We start from the raw sequence: 20102 nt of genomic DNA, 5'->3' as shown, positions 1-20102 counted from the left end.
TGTTGTTTGGGCTTCAAAACATTATTTTCGAAGTATTAAATATTACTATAATTTTCAAACTTTGGATAACCAGAGCTCTCCTTTTCCTGAAAACTACATAAAACGCGAAATTTTTTAAAATTTTTTAACCCCTGTTGGAGCTTGCTTCAATTTTAATAATTAGGCTGTGCTTGCAATAAAATCTAAATGTTTAAATGAGAAAACTTTCGAAAATTTGAATATCAGAACTAAACTGTACATTTTCATTATTAATTAGGAAATTATTTGGATTGAGTTTACAAGTTTTTTGTTTGAATAATTTTCATTACTTTTTGGTACTCACGATATCAACTTTAAATATCAGAACTAAACTGTACATTTTCATTATTAATCAGGAAATTATTGGATAAAATTTACAAGTATTTTGTTTGATTACCTTTCATTACTTTTCGGTACTCACGATATCAATTTTAAATCTGTCAAATTGATTTAAAGTTTTTTCTGCTCAATGTCAAATTGCTGGCAGTATCGACGACTTTGAGATCAAATTTTTAAAATCGACCATGTTTTCCAATTAATTGATTTTTTCACATTTTTTAAAGTTCAAGATCTGCAAGAAATTTGTTTCAAATAGCCAATTGCGCATTTTTAGCTCTCATAATTTTTAGGTCATTTAACCAACAAAAAAATTACAGAGCAGTTAATTTGAACGAGAAAGTCTATTTCAAATTAAAGTTGCAGGCATCAGGTAGTTTTTATGTCTCAAGGTAGCCTGGAAATAAAAATATGCATATACTAGATTTCTTCGAAACTCTTAGATTGCTTTTGAGAGCTAATTTTGTCGGATTATTAACTCTTTTATCAGATAATTAAAACCAGATTGTAGGTAATTCCATTGTTTGACAGATTGAGTTGCTCAAGGTCGCCGACATTGGCAAACAATTTGGCTTAATTTCAATCGGTTGATCTTTTAAATGAGTTTCTTCAATCTTCTGCAGGTATGATTGTCATAACAGACTTCGGATGTAGCATTGGCCCACTTTTGATTCCATAGGATTTCATGCATGACTCCATAAGCTTCAAGTTGCTATGATTTATTTTTGATAGTTCCTCTGCCCTTTTGAGATAAAACTCTATGTCAAAAAGTGCCTCACTTTTATTCAAGTTGAACTTTCTCAAAGCGCTACTTTTGCCTTTTTCAGCAAGCTCAACGGTTTCGATTGTCTCCAAAAACGAACACAAATCAAACGCTTTGAATCGGTTATTTTGCCCCAGAAGGGAAACTAACGCGCATCCTGAAAACGTGGCCCCATCACTGTAATGAGACTTAGCAGATGTTAGATTTGGCTCCTCAACTTGAGGTTTAGGCTTAGCCATTGCAAATACAATCGCGGACCATAGCCAGTGGAATTGTATGGCTTTATCGTTACGAAGGCCCAAAAATGGGTCAGCGTTCTGTACATTTGCAGGAGGTTCGCTATTGAGATCGGAGAAATTGAAAATCTGGTTGTTTATCAGTACATTTTGCAGGTCACAAAGAAGTTTTCCAAAGAAGGAAGCTGTCTCCTCGGGAACCTAAATTAAATCAAACGTTGTACAAACTTAAATATAGAAATTTATAAAATTTTCTTGAAAATAGAAAATTTATTCAAAACTAATGATCTGTTACCATTGATGACGCCTGTAAAAATAACGAAACCTTTTTTAAGCAAACAGCGTAATGAACAAAAGCCATTTTTAGAAAACAGGATCTTTTGTTTATTTTTTTTTCATTTTACTGAGTTTTTGTCTGCCCTCTTTAGAGAAAAACGCATATTTTAATATTGAAGTTGCCAATTGACATATGTATTGACATTCTGGAGACTTTGTTTCGGAAGATTAGATGTTTTAAAATCCTTTTTTTTTCAAAAAGGGATATCAGACAAATCTAGAGAAGAAATTGGAAAAGATCTTAAAAGGCTGCTAATTGAGGAGTATAGAGATTTGGTGAGCTTACAATGAGTGTCTGTTGCAGGAGTCCGGGGATCCTAGATGTTTCTAGGTCCAGGTAGTTGAAGATATTGCTTCTAGTCATCAGGTCAACCTGAACATAGAATTGAAATTGTCATTATTGTCTGAGTTTGAAAAACAAAGTGGAGCACCAAGAAAAAAAGAAAAAGAAGAAAAAAGTAGAAAAAAAAAGAAGAAGAATAAGAAGAAAAAATTAAAAGGAGATGACGACGTTTTTACTAATTTCATCATTATCAACTTTTTAAACATTGATTTTAAACGGGAGTTTTTGTGAAAGACTTCTCAAGCGTTTTTCAAATGACAATGAAAAAATCAAACAACTTCGAGATTATTCTCAAATTGAATTTTTTTTCGTTGTTACGCTTGCGATTAGCAAGCGTTAACAAACTGGAATATAGACTTTTTTTCTAGTAACAACTAGTTTTACAAAATCAATTTAATCACTTTGTGGCTTCTCTTCACTTCTCTTCTTTTCTTAAGATCTTCCAGCCTGCTTCCCTCTTGGCCTGGAGTTAAATCAATTACCTTTGTACCCTAAGGTCGGGGGTTTGAGTCCCTGCCAGACATTGTTTTTTTTTCCAGTATCGAGGAAATTGAAAAAAAAATTCTGGAAAAAAATGAAATGTTGGTTTTTCGTTTGTTAGCTCAAGTTTTGTCAGCTAAATTGCTACTACGGATTTTGCTTGTGAAAAAAATTTTCGTTGTAGTTTCAAGTGCAAGTGTGGTCGATTGTTGTTTAAGAGACTTCAAACTTTTTGTTTAAAAAATCATATTATTTTTGGCTCAACTTGTGCCTGCTCAAAGATTTCGGCTTTGCTTTTTTCGTGAATTTTGTTCCGTTGTTGCTGATTTGAATTTAAGTTTCTGGAATGCTTTCCTAGATTTAACTTTTGTCGAGACATATGAAAGTTTATGTGGCCTAGTTTTTTCACAATTTTCCCATTTTTTTTGCTTTTATTTTTTGTTTGTGGTGTATCGCGAGTGGTGCGAAGCTCCGCTCCGCCTCTGTGTATGCATTGAAAACTTATGAAAAAGAGTTTGACTTGGATTCTATCTGGAAATGCTTGTCCCCGTTCCTTTTCATCTTATTTCAAATAAGTAAGAATGAAATTTTGTGAGTTGTCATTGTTTGGAAATATTTTGAAGCAAGTTATTTAAGTTTTTTTTCTATTTTTTCTTTCAACTCATCAATTATGATTGATAATATTCAAATAGCCTTGAAATCATACCAACAAAAAATTTGAGATTCTTCAAAACTTATAGCAGTTTTCAAAGTACCAGATTATTTGAATGTTTTCTTAATTTTGAACCATTTTTTGTGGTTTCTTTTTTAAACGGACCACTGAAAAATTATACAAAGCGTGGGCTGGAATCGAGAAGTTTTTCTAACAAACAATTCAAAAACTTCTCCATTCACTCATTTTGAGACAAAATTTTGAGCGTGAGAAACCACTGAGTTTTCTCAAAATCTTGCTTGAAAATAGGCACACACAAATTCTCGACTTGAGCTGGTTTTCTACCTAGCTGAACGGCAGCTCGTAACAAGTGATAATTTGTGACAGGATATTGGCAAATAGCAATCACTTGCTTCGTTTTCCTGTGCTTGCATTCGGCACGAGAGAAATAGTACGCGTGAATCACGGTTTGAAGCTTAATATGCTGTTTCAAGTTTTCGCTTCTTACGAATTGCCGCCAGTTACGAATTGTCGCCAGTTATGTATCACCCCCGAATATTTGTAGGTTTGAATCAAAACTGATAGCCAAACCAATCGGTAGTCTCTATATTTGGCTAACCATTACAGAAAGTTTTTTTGGAAACTGGTGACATAAACAAAAACATGCATAAAAAAAGTACATGAAAAGTTGTTTTTGTAAATTAAAGTGACTTTGAAACATATATGGAGCATAAGAAAAATCATTACTGTAAACTAACAAAATCATCCGGTATCTTCTTTTATACAGCCCAAAACTTCTTTTTATCGTAATGCTGGAATCTGATTGGTTAAAACTATTTTCATGATGATGAGACCCAATGTTGGAAAACTATTTTCAGCCAATCAGAATCAAATATTCAAAAATCTGTAAGAAGTTGCGATAAGCTCATAGTAGGCGAATAAATCCAGGCCATTCAAATTATTATTGACCGATAAGAAAGTATGCAGATACACGAACTTTCAAATATTGCGAGATCGATGATGCGGTGGAAAAACGTAATATTTCCTGAATACTGATTTTAAAAAAATGTATTTTTGTTCATCTGCATGAATTGTGCGGTGCAATTTTGCTGATAATGTTAAAATTCATTTTCGGATACTAATGATTTCAGTTTCGCGCAAAGGACATTAAGCCAATAAGAATCTTTAATGATTCTGATGGTTAGAAAATTTTCCATCATTGGTCACTCCGTCATTAGGTGACCCCCCTCCCAACGAACGCTCAATTCACAATATTTTTGGCCGTATAACGGAAAAGACCCAAATAATCACCCATCTACAATTCAACGGCAAATATTAGCCGGAAATTCGCATCCAGGCGCTGAAAATGATTGCTTTTATCCATTTGATCGATCTCCATAAATTGAATAAGGAAAGTGGAGAGATTGTTCAATCTTAGGGGACATTGTTGTGCTATTTTCTCTCTTATAAGTTACCTTGACATTCACGTATAGAGAAGTGGCCTCATTTGCATGGTGCTCGATTTTTCTCATGGTCTCAGGGCTAGGATTCCTCCCCAATTTGGACACTGAAACGATAATGTTGTTTAAAAGGTTGTTTTTGTCTCTGATCATTTAACAATCACTGCATTATGAGACATATTTTTGTACTTGGTTTTCACAATTAATCGAAACACCATCACTTCACAATCGACAATTAGACAAGAAGTTCATTTAAAATACTATCAGAAAACGGAACTGATTTCCGATTTTCAGTTTTTATGATGCTCATAGATAATAATTTGGCTAAACTTGCGCTTTTGTGCATATGTGTCTTAATTTATCTATATATTTCTTATTATAATATATTTATATTTAAACTGAAATCTTGCTCTCGACTCATTATTTAAACATCTCAAACAACTAATGCTACCGAAACTTAGTGTTACACTTTTAAACACTGCTTTTTAATAATCTCGAGAGTTAATCAATTAGCCTTGCTGCCTGTCTAGTCTTACACTTAACTGTAAGAAAATTTTAGAGTTTTTGGTGCAAAAACATTGATTAATAAATTACAAAGCTTCTGTTAAACTTTTTGCAGTGAAGCTGTTTGCTTAAGTGAAATGAGTCGGGTTAAAAAGTAGAATTAATATTAAAATAATTCTTAACGCACAAAGGCTGAATAATAATAATTAATAATTTTCATTTGATCCAGATTTTAAGCCTGATGAAATGTCAGTTTTTTTGGCTTTTGAAACGCATCCTCTGAAATCCCTGTCTCTTACCGTTCATTTTCTTCAGTTCCATGAACCTTCCTCGACCAATCAGATTAATGAACTTGTCCTGGTTGAACCGGTTAGTGAACAGTGCACTGGCCACATGTCGTCTAGCTTCCTCTGTTTTCACTATTTTCTCCAGGTGGAATAAAAATATCATCGCGTTTCCCACTTCCGTCAGCCCCTCGATTAGAAAATCCAAGTCTTTGTAGAGTATTATGGGGCAGAAGGCTTCGTGCATTCGGATAATCTATATTGAACATTTCAAAGTTTTTAGACTAAAAAACTTCAAAAGTCTCAAAAAAATATCCTAATGAATAAGAAAATAATAATAATTTGTAGTAAAATATACCGTAAGCAATCAATCATAATGAAAATAAAATTTGTGGAAAAAAAAGATTTTTTTTGAGGCAACGGAATTTGCAGTTAATTGATTACTATCTAAAAAATTTCAGTGCGGGATTCGTATTGAGAAAATGTTCAAATATTGGATAGATTGAATATTAAGCTTGGTATTTTTAAAAATTATTTCACGCAATGTTTTTCTGAAAAATAGTTTTAAATTTGGTATTCTTTTTTGAAAACAACCAATCTCAGACACCAAATTCCATGTCAATTGAGAGTTCTCAAAAATACATTCGAAAAGAAATTGTGTTTATATTCGTGAAAAAAAAAAATTAGTTTTCCAACATGCCTGAGCATAAGAATCGGTCGGTGTCGCTACCAGTTTACACTCGGACGAATTCATTCCGCTGCACAGCTGAGAAAGTGTGAACAAGACACTCGGAACAGGCTGAGATCCGAACATGCCTTTCACTTCAGTTTTCGCGAAGTTTTCGACCACGATTCTCGAAATTTCCCGAACTATAAGTGCCAACTCTTCGAGCGATATCAAATTTACAAGAGCCCGGTAATGTTCATCGCAAATAGTGTAGAATTTAACAGCGAACAAAGGCGCGACGACTTGTGTGAACAGTTTCTCGGTGTATTCCGAAGCATTTATACAGAATGTCGTCTTTTTATTCGCAGCTTTCAGTCGGTATTCGGGTACTGGAGGGGAAACTAGTTCCATTGTCTCTGGGTTCGTATAACAAGTCAAATTGGCCCACAAATCTTTGTTCAGATAGGCGCATCCACTGTGTAAATCAAAATTGTACATGGGGAAAATGGATGATTCTAATTTCTTGATGACTAAGTGGAAAAATGGCTGGTTCTCGGGAAGAGCAGTCGCTTTGCCTTCTTGGATGAGTGTTTCAAAGTCCGGAAGCTCGACGTCTAGAACATAACTTTTAAAAATTGCAAGCCATTTAAGGGCTAGTGATACACGAGGGTTTATTTAGGTACCTCCAAATTTCCAAACAACCAGAGTTGAGATACTTAAACCACACTTTATTATCGAGGTCACACTCAAGTAAGGATAAAACACAAACGATTGCCAGACAGGCAGGTACCTATTGAAATAGGCCGTTGAAACTGCAAAGTCAAGAGTAATTCAACTCACAGAGATAATTGCGTTCCATCACAAGCCATTAATAAAAAGATAACGCTGTTGATTTTGCCATGCAAAAGGGGAACGACAAGACTGAAGAAGCTACATACTTTTTAAGCCTAACTTACGTTTTAAAAAAAATTGAAGTCAAGGCTTAACACACTCAACATTGTAAACGAGGATAGCCGGTTACTGTTCAAGTAGCACAGAATGTTCCGACTATCGTCTTAACAAAAACACAACACAATTTTTTTTTCAAATTAGGGTAGTTTTTTTCGGCGTGGTGTAACAAAATGATCTTAACGAGCAACTAGAGCAAAAAAAAATTCGATATTCTTAGTAAAATACGCAAATTGCAAAAAAAAAATTGTGGAAAAGTGACTAGAAAAAAAAATTAACAAAAAATTTTAAAATTTTTTTTTAGTTTTTCGAAATTTTTGATTTTTCGATTCCAGAAAAGCGCTAAAATACTGAAAACAACTTTCTTTCCTCGAGCAAAACTAAGTTATTACGGCTTGAATTCAGCTATTGTAAGCTTTTAAGCCAATGAAATATGCTCTTGCAAGCTTATTTATTCGCTAGAATTACACAAAAAATCAAAAATTTTAGACCGGTCTTTCTCACATATCACGACTGAAAGGGCTTTGATATGATATACCACTCAACTCTCTCCGATGACTATTTGTGATAGCTGAATTTGCGTGGAGAACAAAAAAAAACACATCCGAATACAAAGTTCCTCCCCAATTTCAATGATCGGAACAAAAAATACGCTCGTTATTTTCTAAAATGTGATGATTCTAAAGGAAAAACAATGGATATTTTGATTTCATGGTGAACAATAGGTCTCGATTATTGGGAATAGTTTGTAAAAAAAACACGATGAATCCAAGACTTGCAAGCCAAAAAAGAGTCTCTAGCAAGTCCAAAACCATTGACTTAACAAGAACATTTCGTTTTTGAGTGAATATAGAAACAGGGAGTAGTTAATTTACCTTCGATCAGAAAACTGTGAGCAACTCTCAGAATCTCAATCTTGGTGTACATCTCCCAGATATAGGCGAAACTGTAGCTGGAGTTCCTGAATCTGGCAAACACCATCGCCAGTTCCTCTCTCAACAGGGAGGCCAACTTGGACACCATTCTCTCTCTCAGATTGATAGTCTGGCCCAACATGATGATGTTGCTCTGCTGGAGGAGCCACTTGCAGTTCAGTTTCCGCGGTTCACCTGTTTACATCAATTAATTTCATCATTTTGTTAGCTTACTTTAACTAATTAATTACAAGTGTGTTAGAAACTTCCAACGTTTGAAAAATAGGGTCGAAAATATAGATATTAAGAGCGTGGCGTAGCAAACGTTCAAATAATGATAAGCTACGTTTGGTAATTAAAACATGAAGATAACAAAAAAATGATCGCACGTGTTAACATGATGAAATATCTAAGGTTTTGATGTTTTTTTTTGGGGGGGGGGGGGGATGTCAGCTAAATCAGTAGTTTTATTAACCGAGGTTCGATTTCTCCATCTTTTTAGGTGCAACTGTGACAGCATAATGAAAGAGAGCCCTCTCAATTGTATTCTCAAACACGTGAGTGTACAACCAGTGGATCAGCTGTTCGAATCCCAGAGAGGTCTCCGCTTCCAGTTCGTCGAAGAGATGCTGTTTGCGAAAGAATTTGAGAACTGCTTCTGCCGAGTCGTTGTAGAGTTCGAAAGGAACTGGAAAGAAAATGGTTCTAAGAGTAAACCAAGGAGTAAGTTTTTTATTGAAGATTTTTTAAGCAGATATAAAATGAAGCAACATGTTTTGCAAAATTCGAACTTAAAATCTGCGATAAAAATAGTCTTTTTAACTCAAATTGTTTGATCAAACGCAGCTCAAAAGCTGTTGCGTCAATACTTAAATAAATACCACTAAAAAGAGCCTATAACTCAGCCCAACAAAGTTAAAGGCGGATAAAATGTCTGGAACTTAAGTAAACGTATTATTAACCGTCTGGCAACCACAACAAGCCTATTTTTTACACAATGAGCTTGTTACAAAGATGGCTCATTTTTGGGGTAAATTTTGGGTCCGAACACCTGTGGATTTAGAGGGGCGAACGCCTTGACACCAAATTTTTCTAAGGGCGCTTTTGGCGCCAAAATATATTTATTTTGACAGGGAAGCGCGCGCCGAAAAAAAACGCAATTTTTAGTCGAAATTTTCCAAAAAGTGCCTCAGACACATTTTGCCCTGTTTGGCATCTTTTTACAAAATTTCGCCTCCAGCTCAAACGATTTGGTCAAATATAGGGTCTGTAAAGAGATTTGTGTGAGCTCGGAAAATCAAAACCTAAAAAAAACGATGTCGATGAAGTTTCAAACGTTTTTCAAATTCCGCCCCCATCCTCGAAAACATTCGCCACCGTAACCCAATATTAAGACAAGGATAGCCAATTGCTGTGTTACTAGCTCAGAATGTTCCAACAACTTTTATAAAGGCTTCTTTTTTCTGTTCAAGTTAGCGTCGTTTTGTGCGTGGTAGCATTAGAGAACTATATAATAACGTGGAAAATTAGTAAATCAGTTGTTTTCAAAGCATGAATAATAAAAAATGAAAAAAAAATTCTCGACACCGGGTCATCATCATCATTAAAAAAATATACATTTTCTTATCGTTTTCAAGTTTTTTTCATTCTTACCCTGAAAGTTTTTTAAATTTTACTCAACCCAATTCCATGATTATTTACGTTACCTGATTTTTTTTTCGCAGAAAACAAAAAAAAAACCCAACAGAAACCCGAATACAAAATTTCTTCTCATTTTCAGTTCAGTAGATGCTTTTAGTGCTCTGATATACCTCTGCTGTTTGTAATTTTACTAACCTTGACTTTGCATGTTCTCTTTTTTTTCACTTCAAAACTTATTTTCCCCAAATGGTTTCGGCCTATTTTGTTTCGGCTTAGTGACTTAACTGTGAATCGTTTCAAAAATAACTTAATTTTCATACTCACTTGGCTCAAAATGCATAAAATCCTAAAAGAAATTATAGTTCAAGTTTTTCATGATATCATTTTTTTTGTTTTTGTTTCATTTGTTTTTTTTTCCTTTTTTTCAACTTGATAGATATCGGCTTATTTTATATCGGCTCAATAGCTTCAGATTGCGTCTTACGACGAGCTCTTTTGTGTGTGCTTTTCTGTGTTTTGAGGGCGAGGGGGACTTATTAACTTTTTTTGAGTCTTAAGTCTTGCTGATTTTTTTTCTCTGGTTAAAAGGTTTCTGCCAAGGTATTTTTGGCTTTGCTACTGTTTGGTAAAATTTCTTCCGATGCAAATCAAAGTTTTTGTTTCAAAGCTATGGCCTTATTTTTTTTGATAGATCAAGTTTTTTCAAAATTTTCAAATTTTTTTGATTTTTTTCAGACTTAGCGGGTTTCTTGTTTTGTTAGCTCAGCTTCGCCTGTGTTTTGTATATTTTTTAGATTATTAATTTATTCATGAATATTGCTAACAGTTCGACATTAACCATACAAACTCACTAAGACAGTGTTCGATGAGAGCACCCGCCCCCACATCTGACTCGAGCAAGTGTTCGGCTAGTATCCAGGGCATGCTCTCATTCAACCCGAATTGGGGGTCAGGGTTGGTCTTGGCAATTTCCATGGTGAGGTAACTCTCCCGAAACCACAGGATACTCATGTCACCTACAACAAAGAAGATAAATGATCGAAAAAACACTGAAAAAAAAGGTAATGATCCCAGAAGCTGCAACTTGAGTTTAAGGTGCGGACCTATACGCCTAATGACGGAAGGAGAAAATGTGCCGATAATGTTTTTTTTTCAAATATTTTTGGAAGGCTTTTGTTAAATAATCAATCCATTTGAAGTTTGTCGGTTGTTTCAGGACAATTAGTGCCTGACCTGTTTTTGGGGTGATTGAGGTGAGGTTGAGTGCGTAACTCCAGTAGAATGTTTCCTCGTGGAATGCCATCAGCTGCTGATTTAACTCCTTTGCCCTTTTGTGCAACTTGATCTGGTCCGAAGAACATAGCCACTCCAACACTGTTTATACAAATTAAGATTATAAAAATAAATTTGATAATTAAATTATCTTTAACCGTAAGAAGAACATGAGAACTTTTTTTAAAAAATCAACAGCTAAACATCCGTCAAAAAGCTGAAACCTAAAACATCCCTAATTGATGCTGTTTTTTGACAACAATGCTTAAACATCAATCATAAATAACTTCTAAAAAGCGCCGATGTACACTTATTTCGAAGAAGAACGATTTCGAAGAAGAACGGGGGCATATTTTTAAAATCTTTTTTCAAAACAATCAAAAATGGGATGGGATTCGGGCCATTTAAAAACAATGTGAGATGGGGCTGGTTTGCTACTGGAATTAGTTCAAAACAAGTATTTAATATATCCAATTACATTCTTGATAGCTATCACTGTAAAATATTTACAACTAACCAATCAAGATCCATGACTACAACATACAATAATTTGTAAGGCTGAAACTATTTATAGTTTCAGCCAGAGAAGTATAAATTTAACTTAGAAGGAAATTGCTCTTCCTCTCCTCTAACCTCGCAAGAATACTAGTATATACTACATCTATTGAGACTAAGAAATATAAGAGTAGGATTAGGATCGGTATTAGACTAAAAAGTTGCACGAATCAGTCGGTGCACCCTATCCAAAATTACTCTATGAGAAAGCCACCCGGAATTAAATTCATCTGGTGCGACCAAACGAGTTTCGAGCAAACCTATATTAAATCAGATTCAGAAAGACCAGACAAAGATTAGACAATTTTAGATTAAAGAAAAATCAACAAAATGCCAAATCAAATCGAAACTAAATTAGCTTATTTCCACGTCTCAAAAAATCTAATCAAATCAAGTCGATAATAAAGCTGAAACCAGATCACAACCAGGACGGCAAACCAAATCTCTGCATCTTCAAAACTAATTATGCAGTAAATTTTCGTTCATTACTATATGAACTGCAATATAAAGAGCCTTAAATTTGGTTTCTAAGCCGTCCATTTTTAATATTATGCATATTTAGTATTATACATAAACACCTAGTCGACGAAAAAAACTTATATCTACCTCAAAAGTCTAAAATCGTGCACAGTAGAAAAAATCAGGCGCACTGAAAATCCGATCAGATGAGGTTTTTTGCAGTAAAGTTTTTTGGCCTTTTTTTGTGTTTGGATAACTCGAAAAATTCATATTGGTCGACCTGAAAAAATCTGAAGGAAATATTTTCGAAAATTCACAGTCTTTGTCACTTGCAAAATTCTAGTCAACTCATTTTTTCACGCGAGGCTTCTCATATTTTGCGGCTTTCTTAAAACTTCAACACCATGAAATCATGAATTTAGAACTATAAGACATGAGTATTTGATCATTTGGCTTCTTCGCCAATCAAAGGGCCTCCTTTTGGTATTATTTTCTTATCCAGATACGGCGACCAAGCCCTTCAATTTTTCTAAAGGCACCTTTGACGCCAATATATACTAAATTGATGGGGAGCGAGCGTCAAAAAATGCACTTTTTTGGTCAAAATCAAAGTCATCACCTGGAAGGGTGTAATGTGATTCCCCCGTATCAGTCTTTTTTTAGGTTGTCCAAATGGCTATAAAAACAGTTTTTTTGCGCTTTTTCCTAGAACTAAAAGTTTCTAGTGATAAAAAAAAAATTTTATTTGCTATTCTGACCAGATGCGCAATGTGACCTAAAGTTTTCAAGAAAACTGTACTATTTAGTTTTTTACAATTAAATTTTTCATCATTCAGCCTCTCATTGCCTTATTACAACGTTGAAATCGAAATTAATATTTTGGAGGTGAATTATAAAAGAGTCATGGTTTCTTCTGCTTTAGTAAAAGGGTCAAATTATACAGTTTCTTTTAAATGAAAGTTTCTTTTAAAAGTTCTAGTTAGACAACTAAGGAACGATGGTTTAAATTAAGGTATGATAAAAAGTGAGCTAATAGACTAACAGAGCTAATATAGTGGGATTAAAAATCTATTGATTACTAAAATTGCATTGATTTCTAGCCTTTGAAGTGGAATCTGACTGTACGCGTATTTAAGGTCTAATGACACCTTTGATGCCTGATTGTACTAGAATTTGAAGTGAAAATTGGCTGTACGCTTATTTATAATGTAATGTTGACAACCATACCGCGTTTGCTGTATTTCCACTGATCGTAAGAGCTACATTGTGTATCAGTTCAATTATATGGGGCATTTAACAGTGACTATTGTAGATTTATTGATCTAAAATTTTCGAGTTAGGTGCTAGTTTAACCGAGCCGTTCTGTTTGCGATAAGGGCAATAGGACTAAGGAAAGAATCTTACGAACAGTTGGTTAGCTTTACTATATGACCATTTTTTAACAATTGGTCCACGCAAAGCTTAAACTTCGGATAGATGTATAGGTATTCGTTTGCCCTTGACTTAATTTGGTTTCTTGGCTCAAAAAATTATGCGTTGATTTTAAAGCTTTTTGATCTACCTGTTTTTGTAGTAATAAAAGGAAACTGGTTTTCAGATAAGTTTTGAAAACCCACTTTTGTGGGTCTTCAGTAGTTAACTCAAGCGGCATGTCAGTTTCAATTTGTTTTAGGTACTGTTCAGCATTGCTTTTGAGACAAATCTGACAGCTTTTCGATCTACCTGTTTTTTTAGTAAAAAGTGGAAACTGTTTGCGGATAAGTTATCTAAATTCATTTTGTTGTGGGCTGCAGTAGTTAACTCAAGCGGCATGTCAGTTTCAAATCGTGTTCGGTACTGTTCACTAGTGCTGTTGAGACGAATCTGGCAGATTTGACTGTTCTGTCTCGCTGTAGGGGCTAATTCAATGTCGATTCACGTAAATTATCGTTTCCCAGAAAGTTTCTCTCGGTCCCATCAGTTGAAAATAGCATCTGGCCGATTGCAATCCATCTAATTGATTGTATCTTGACGAGTACTCTTTCAATGACGTTAATGGTGCTTCCGAAACTGATATGCTCTTTTGGTGAATTGGTTTACCGGTTCTATCCTAAAAAATTGGTCTCTTTTTTTCAGTTTATCTGATTTTTTTCATAAAAGATAGTGGACCAGCTAAGTCAATCCGTATTTCGTTATCCAATGGCTTGTTGATGCCAAGGGTAACTTTTAATGTTTTCTTGATTTCTTGTCAATCGCGTGAAAACACCGTTCTAATTCCATGTTTTTTATCTCGTATATTGTTGACTTTAGTTTCTTCTTTAGTTCCTAGGTTGACAACAAATTCGAGATTTGAGTTATTGTCTCGACGTTGGATATTGATTTCACATGCTAGGGGTGCATCTTCAAGTCATGTTTGTTTCTATTTGTGGTCTACCTTAGCTCCTACAGTCTTTTGCAAAAAAATCTTTTCCGTCTACAGTTTTTGCGTGATTTATCTCTAGCTGGGGCAAACTAGGAGATCTTCTTAAAAAAATTGACAGCAATTTAGGCACTTTTGGTTCTTTGATATGTTAAGGGATAGTTCAATATTTAGATTCACATTTCTTAGGGTAAATTATGCTCAAGTTTCCTTTTCGGATACAAGCACAGAAGCTGAAAAATTTTCAGCAGGAAAATATTCGATACAGAGTTTTTTGTAATTCTTTTTCTCATATTGGTGATGAAATTACCTCTCACTTTTCTCGTTCTAGTTCGCCTAAGCTGCAATGTTTTGCTTATTCTGTCAAGGTTTCTTGTAGATTTTCGTTGTCTTTTTGACGATTGCTGAAGAAATTGAGTGGAGTTTGTTCCAGTATCGAAAATTGTTCAAAACAACTGCCAGATTTCCACAAAACTAATACCGAGGTTTTTCTTTCCCCGGTTCTTATGGGCAAAATATATTTTTTTATCTCTTTGCTAATGCTAAATAAAGCTGGAATTCCAATTCCTTATCAATTTCTCCTCTTTGGAATCCGTTAAGTTTGTTAAAATCCTCTTGTCTGTGTCTTTTCACTTCCTCGGTACAGATGTTTAACAGTGCTGAGTACCTTGTCTCTCTGTTCTGTCGCTGTCTAGCATCTTCGTTCTATGAAGGCTGTTCAGGAGTTGGAGGTTGTATAGGTTCGCGTTCTGGTGGGCTTATCACATCATATATGTCCACTGAGTCCTTTGCTATAATTGTGAGATGGAGTTTTTCTGCCCACTTTTCGCAGTCGTTAGTTGACTGGTTCCAAAAGACAACTAAGGAACGATGGTTTAAACTAAGGTAAGATTAAAGTTACTAACGTGGTTAAAAGGCTAGGTAAATCAACGGAAGGTCTGTCACATCAGAAAAAACTAACAAAACAACAAAGATGCCTAAAAGCTATGTCGCTTTTAGACAGGTACCAATTAAAACAGAAGAGTAAGAATATAAATTTTAGAGGTTGTGCATCAGCACTGTAACGCAGCAACACAAGACTGATAACATTTGACCCCAATTTTAAATACCTTGCATTTTATGGCTATTTTCTACTCTTTTGTTACCCTCCCCCAGCCTAATCGCTACATAGAGGATTTTATACGATATGAGGCGGGCTATTGAGGGCTGTTATTTGCTGGCGTCTACAAAAGGAAAGGGGAAAGAGAAGATTTGTAATGGCTAAACTAAAAACAAGACTGCTCGTATCAGGGTGAATTTGTAAAATTCAATGAAATAAAACAAAATGAAAAAAAAAATTCTAAAGTTTGAAATTTTTTATGAAAATCATCCCCCCACACGCCATATAAAATACGGTGTCCCACTCTTTAACCCTACGATATTTAACCCCCTCTGTTTACACCCACTAAATTATAACCCCGTAACATGATAACCCCACAACAATTTAACCCCCTTTTAATGACGATAATTTGTTTCAAATTAAGTCCTTTTTATAAGTACAGGAGTAGTCCAATTAAGCTTACTAATTGAGGCCTGAAAAGCTAGTCTTAATTCACTTGATGCCTCTAGCATCTCAAAAGTAATTGCATTTCGATTAGTTAGAGAAATAATCCCTCACTCACGCGTTTAAAACAGAGATAACCTACATGGTGCTAATTGAAGGCAACAAAAGACGTTTATGAGTTTTATAAAAAATCATACTGCCTATTTCTTTAACAATTGTTATACCACTCTATCAGATCAGATATAATGTTTGAAGCGTCATTCCATTTTACTTTATCTTCGAAAGACAAACAAATGCTAGTGGTATCAGGCCACGAGTATTACCTTAAACGAAAAAACAAGACAACAAATTGGAACTGCTCAAAGTACCAAACCCATAAATGCCGCGCAACAGCAATTACGGATGGAAAAAACTTTATTGAAACGAGGGGTCAACATAATCACGATATTTCCACGGGCAAACCTGATGCTCGAATAGTTTTGAAAAACATCAAGGAGCTAAGCGATAATAACACCCCAACCGTCGCAGTCGCAACCGCCATTCAGCCATTTACAGACAACATTGCCATATTTAATCTATATTGCCAAGCAATAAAATTTTTTCCAAGTTTAATTATTTTCCTTGATTTTTCAAAATTGAACTAGAGTCGATTTGAAACCGGCAAAATAATAAAGACATACAAGGTGTTGACTTTACTTTTCCCTCCGCCCAACCCTGTAAGGTTAACCCATTTATTGTACCATTGATATACCCGGTATCATTTTACCCGAAATTCAAGTTTTTTGGGGAAAATTGGAAAATTTTTTGTGCCGCCAGGGATTCGATCCTTTGATCTCTAGATTTTGAGACTAACGCTTTAACCACTATACCATGAGGCCTTTGGTGGTCATCCGAATTATTCTTCCAACTTTGGCTCTTTGAACTTAAATTAAGCCCATGTTTGAGTTTTCAAAGCGTAGATCAATTCTGTCGGCGCCAAAAGATCAAGGTCAAGAAATTCAAATGGTTTTGGACTGTTTTGTATATGCACCAATTTGAATCATGTCGGTCGGATTCGTTTTCAAGTTCATATCAAAGTCTAGACTATCGGCAAGGTCATTTCTGTTCCAATCTAAAACGCATTTAGCAGCGTGCATGTTAACTCATTTTGGTTCGCAAAATTTTTCGCAATTAAAGCTTTGATGATTACCGAATGGTTCCGAATCCTTTTCAAGTAACTTTCACTTTGATTCTAACAATTGGTTTTAAAAAGGGGTTAAAATGTAGTGGGGTTATCTGATTTTGGGGTTATATGAGAGGGGGTTAAGAAAAAGGGGGTTACAAAACACGGGGTGATAAGCTTGCGAACCATAAAATACAAAGGGATAGATTTTACTCCTTGTAACAAACCAATTATGTCAAATAAGCTTCTTTTAACCAATTTGGAACGATTTCTAAGACGGATTAACTCTCTGCTTACGCGTTAATAGCGCGAAATATATCGCGCATTAATTGTCCCGAATTGGCCAAAATGGCAATCTTTAAACCCCCGTAACTTTACGAAAATTGATCACAGGTGAAATATCTTTTCAAATTTGAGCTCAGGACAACAATACCTTTCGAATGATATAAAAAAAATTCCGTCAAAAATGGCTAGTTAAAAAGTCGAAATTTGTCTGAAGAAAAAAAATCCACCCCGAGCGCAAATATTCCGTTACTTTCGTATCGAAAGTCGGAACAACAATGCTTTAGAAAATTACGAAGTGCAACGAATTTGTTCAAAAAAGTTTTTATTTATTCTATTTCTAACTTTCCATTTGAAGGTGATACAATTAAAAAATAAACTTTTAAAACTTTTAATCAAAAGTGAAAGAAAAAGGAAAGAGGAGGGAAAGTCAGTAACATCAGATTTTTTTGTAAGTTAGAATTAATCTGGCCTTCTCATGAATTGTTTTCCGTATCGAAATTCTGAATATTCTGCTTAAAATGGCCATGGAAAGTATTCGGAATTTTTCTAAAGACTTTTCCGACTTTTCTGTGAGAAATTTTTCGAGCCGGGCAATACTTACTAGATCTCATCATATACAGCTGGGTATTTCCAGGACCGGTAGACCCAGTAGGAGATGGCTCCGCCTCAACTGTCTGAACATGATGTCCGCCCTTCTTCTCGCCAGATTTCCCGCCAGATTTGTTGTCCCGGGCAGTTCCCGGGGAGTTCCCGGGGCCAAGATTGCTTGGGTTCTTGTAGGGGTTCCTGAACTTCTTGGCAATTTTGACAAGTGTATCCAGGTACATGCGGGTTGTCATTCTGTGTTTTTCCTGAAAGAAAAACGTTTGAATTCCAAAATTTTACTTCATTTTGAAAAATCAAAAATTTATGCAAAATAAAAAAAATGAAATAAAAAACACGTACGAGTTCCAAATATTAGTTTCAATTTTGAACGCAATCCAAAGGTTTTCCAAACTCCTCCCCCCCCCCCCCCCCCCTCCGCCAAACAAAATTTTTTTATGTAGAAAAAAAAGCGCAGTGCTTTATCGGGTCAAAATTTTTGACGAGTTTTTGCTCATATTAATATTGAAATAGCGCCGAATTGTTTTATGCCGCGAGTAAAAAAACCAGCCGAAGTATAAACCAAACAATCTTTTAAACCAGTCGAAAAGTTACATCATACGAATGAAATTTGCATAATTTTTGTAACTGTTACATAATTGTTACATAACTATTATATAAAACTTACGTATTTTTGGCTGGTTGATATTCGGCTGGTTTATACTTCGGCCGGTTTATATACCACCTTTATGCCATCTTTAATTGACATACTGAATATTCGGTATGTCTGCGACAACTTTTTTTCCCGTGAATTGCTCTCAATGTTTTGTAAAAATATACGCGGATTTTTTGATTTTGTATGAACTGATTGATTTTAAACTATATCTTAAAGCAAACTTAGTAGAAATTACACGGATTTTTTTTCTAACGATTAGTAGTTTTGTACCATTTTTCAGATTTTCTTTTTTCGAAATAGTAAAAAAACAATCATTACGAGGCCAAACTGTGTATTTTGTGAATTGTAGGTGGATTCTGCCACAGACTGAGAACCGATTTTTAGTGGAGTCGGCAGCATTACAATTTGCGAAATTCCCCTACTTGATTAGATTTTACATTTCAGTTGTGCGCAATCCACTTACATGTGAGGTATTCACTTACTGTTTGCGGAATCCGCAGATTTTTGCGAAATCCAGAATAATTAGCTTTATTCGCTCGTTGCGGAATCCGCAGAAACACTAATATGCCAACAAAACTTACATAACGCGGAATCCTTGCAAATTTTACAAGTGAAACCCGCTGACTTTTCGGAACATTTTTAAAGACATGTATCTGGATTCCAGTGACTACAGACACCAGTTTGTGCGTCTATCAAGCGCAAAGTTTGGCCTCGTAATGGTTTTACCCGCTCAGTGGTTGATCAGAATAAAATTATTGAATTTTGATAAAGTTTGCTCATGAAGAGCTTTACGTTCTTGTTCGCAACAGCTCTTTAACCTACCGAATACGAGAACAAACATCACAATTTTTTTTTGATTTTTCAGTTAACTGATTTTGCAGTTACTTAGCTACCTCAATTCAGTAAAGGAGGATATATAAATCTGAAGTGTATTCCAGGTTTTTATCGCATAAACTATTACAAATTATTTCAATCTTTTGATATTCTGATTTAATTTCATGATGTATGAATATCAAAAGATGGAATTAGTTTGTTATAGTTTATGCGATAAAAACCAGTCATACACTTCTGATTTATAAATCCCTCTTCAGTGAAATTAGGTAGATTAGTAACTGAAAAATGTTCTTTGGTTATAAAATACCGGAATTTTTTCCACGAGCACCGGTATAACTTTATCGGTCACGTGGTGTATCCTGGCGAAGCAGTGTCTGCCGACTAAGAAGGAGAATATCTCCTCGTACTTGATCAGTACACTCTGCAGTCCCTTAGCCAGTCCAATCGCAATTGTCATGTCTGTTTTCTCCTCTCCATTGTAGTTGTAACGGGTCACCTAAACAGATTTTTGCCCCAGTTTTATTTGGCGCGGAGGAAATTGCTAATGCGAAAGAATGTTCAATGGGCAACATAGGTTTTTTTTACCTACTTGAGATTCCTTCCAAAATCTGTTTGGGCTTTCCAGAAGCTGATTGATTTTTTAAATGAACTTAAATTGCTCACCTCTAAGCTCCGATCTCATTTCGACCAAATTTATTGAAGCTTAGGGCTAAATGAAAACGTGTAACTAAAAGCACAGGCTTAGTGTTGAATT

General features: G+C 35.0%; 2 protein-coding genes across 2 annotated transcripts in view; one reads left to right on the top strand and one right to left on the bottom strand.

Annotated features, from left to right (window-relative positions):
• LOC134851336 (C-1-tetrahydrofolate synthase, cytoplasmic-like) overlaps positions 1-20102 on the top strand; it is a 425442-nt gene that overhangs the window by 141638 nt on the left and 263702 nt on the right. The window lies entirely within an intron of this gene.
• The window catches only part of LOC134851950 (cytoplasmic FMR1-interacting protein homolog), a 55385-nt gene continuing 35512 nt past the window's right edge, over positions 230-20102 (bottom strand). Inside the window, exons 17-27 of the mRNA XM_063868225.1 lie at positions 19656-19844; positions 17858-18107; positions 10816-10956; positions 10434-10598; positions 8417-8629; positions 7903-8136; positions 6113-6693; positions 5428-5668; positions 4640-4731; positions 1976-2062; positions 230-1554 (exon numbers count right to left, since the gene is read on the bottom strand). Of these exons, the coding sequence (XP_063724295.1) occupies positions 964-1554; positions 1976-2062; positions 4640-4731; positions 5428-5668; positions 6113-6693; positions 7903-8136; positions 8417-8629; positions 10434-10598; positions 10816-10956; positions 17858-18107; positions 19656-19844 (2784 nt within the window). The 3' untranslated portion in view covers positions 230-963. The remainder of the gene's footprint in view (positions 1555-1975; positions 2063-4639; positions 4732-5427; positions 5669-6112; positions 6694-7902; positions 8137-8416; positions 8630-10433; positions 10599-10815; positions 10957-17857; positions 18108-19655; positions 19845-20102) is intronic.

The sequence above is a fragment of the Symsagittifera roscoffensis genome, chromosome 7 (assembly GCF_963678635.1).
Source record: "Symsagittifera roscoffensis chromosome 7, txSymRosc1.1, whole genome shotgun sequence".
Lineage (NCBI taxonomy): Eukaryota > Metazoa > Xenacoelomorpha > Acoela > Convolutidae > Symsagittifera > Symsagittifera roscoffensis.
Note: the sequence above shows the minus strand (reverse complement) of the source record. Positions and strands in the feature narration are given on the sequence as shown.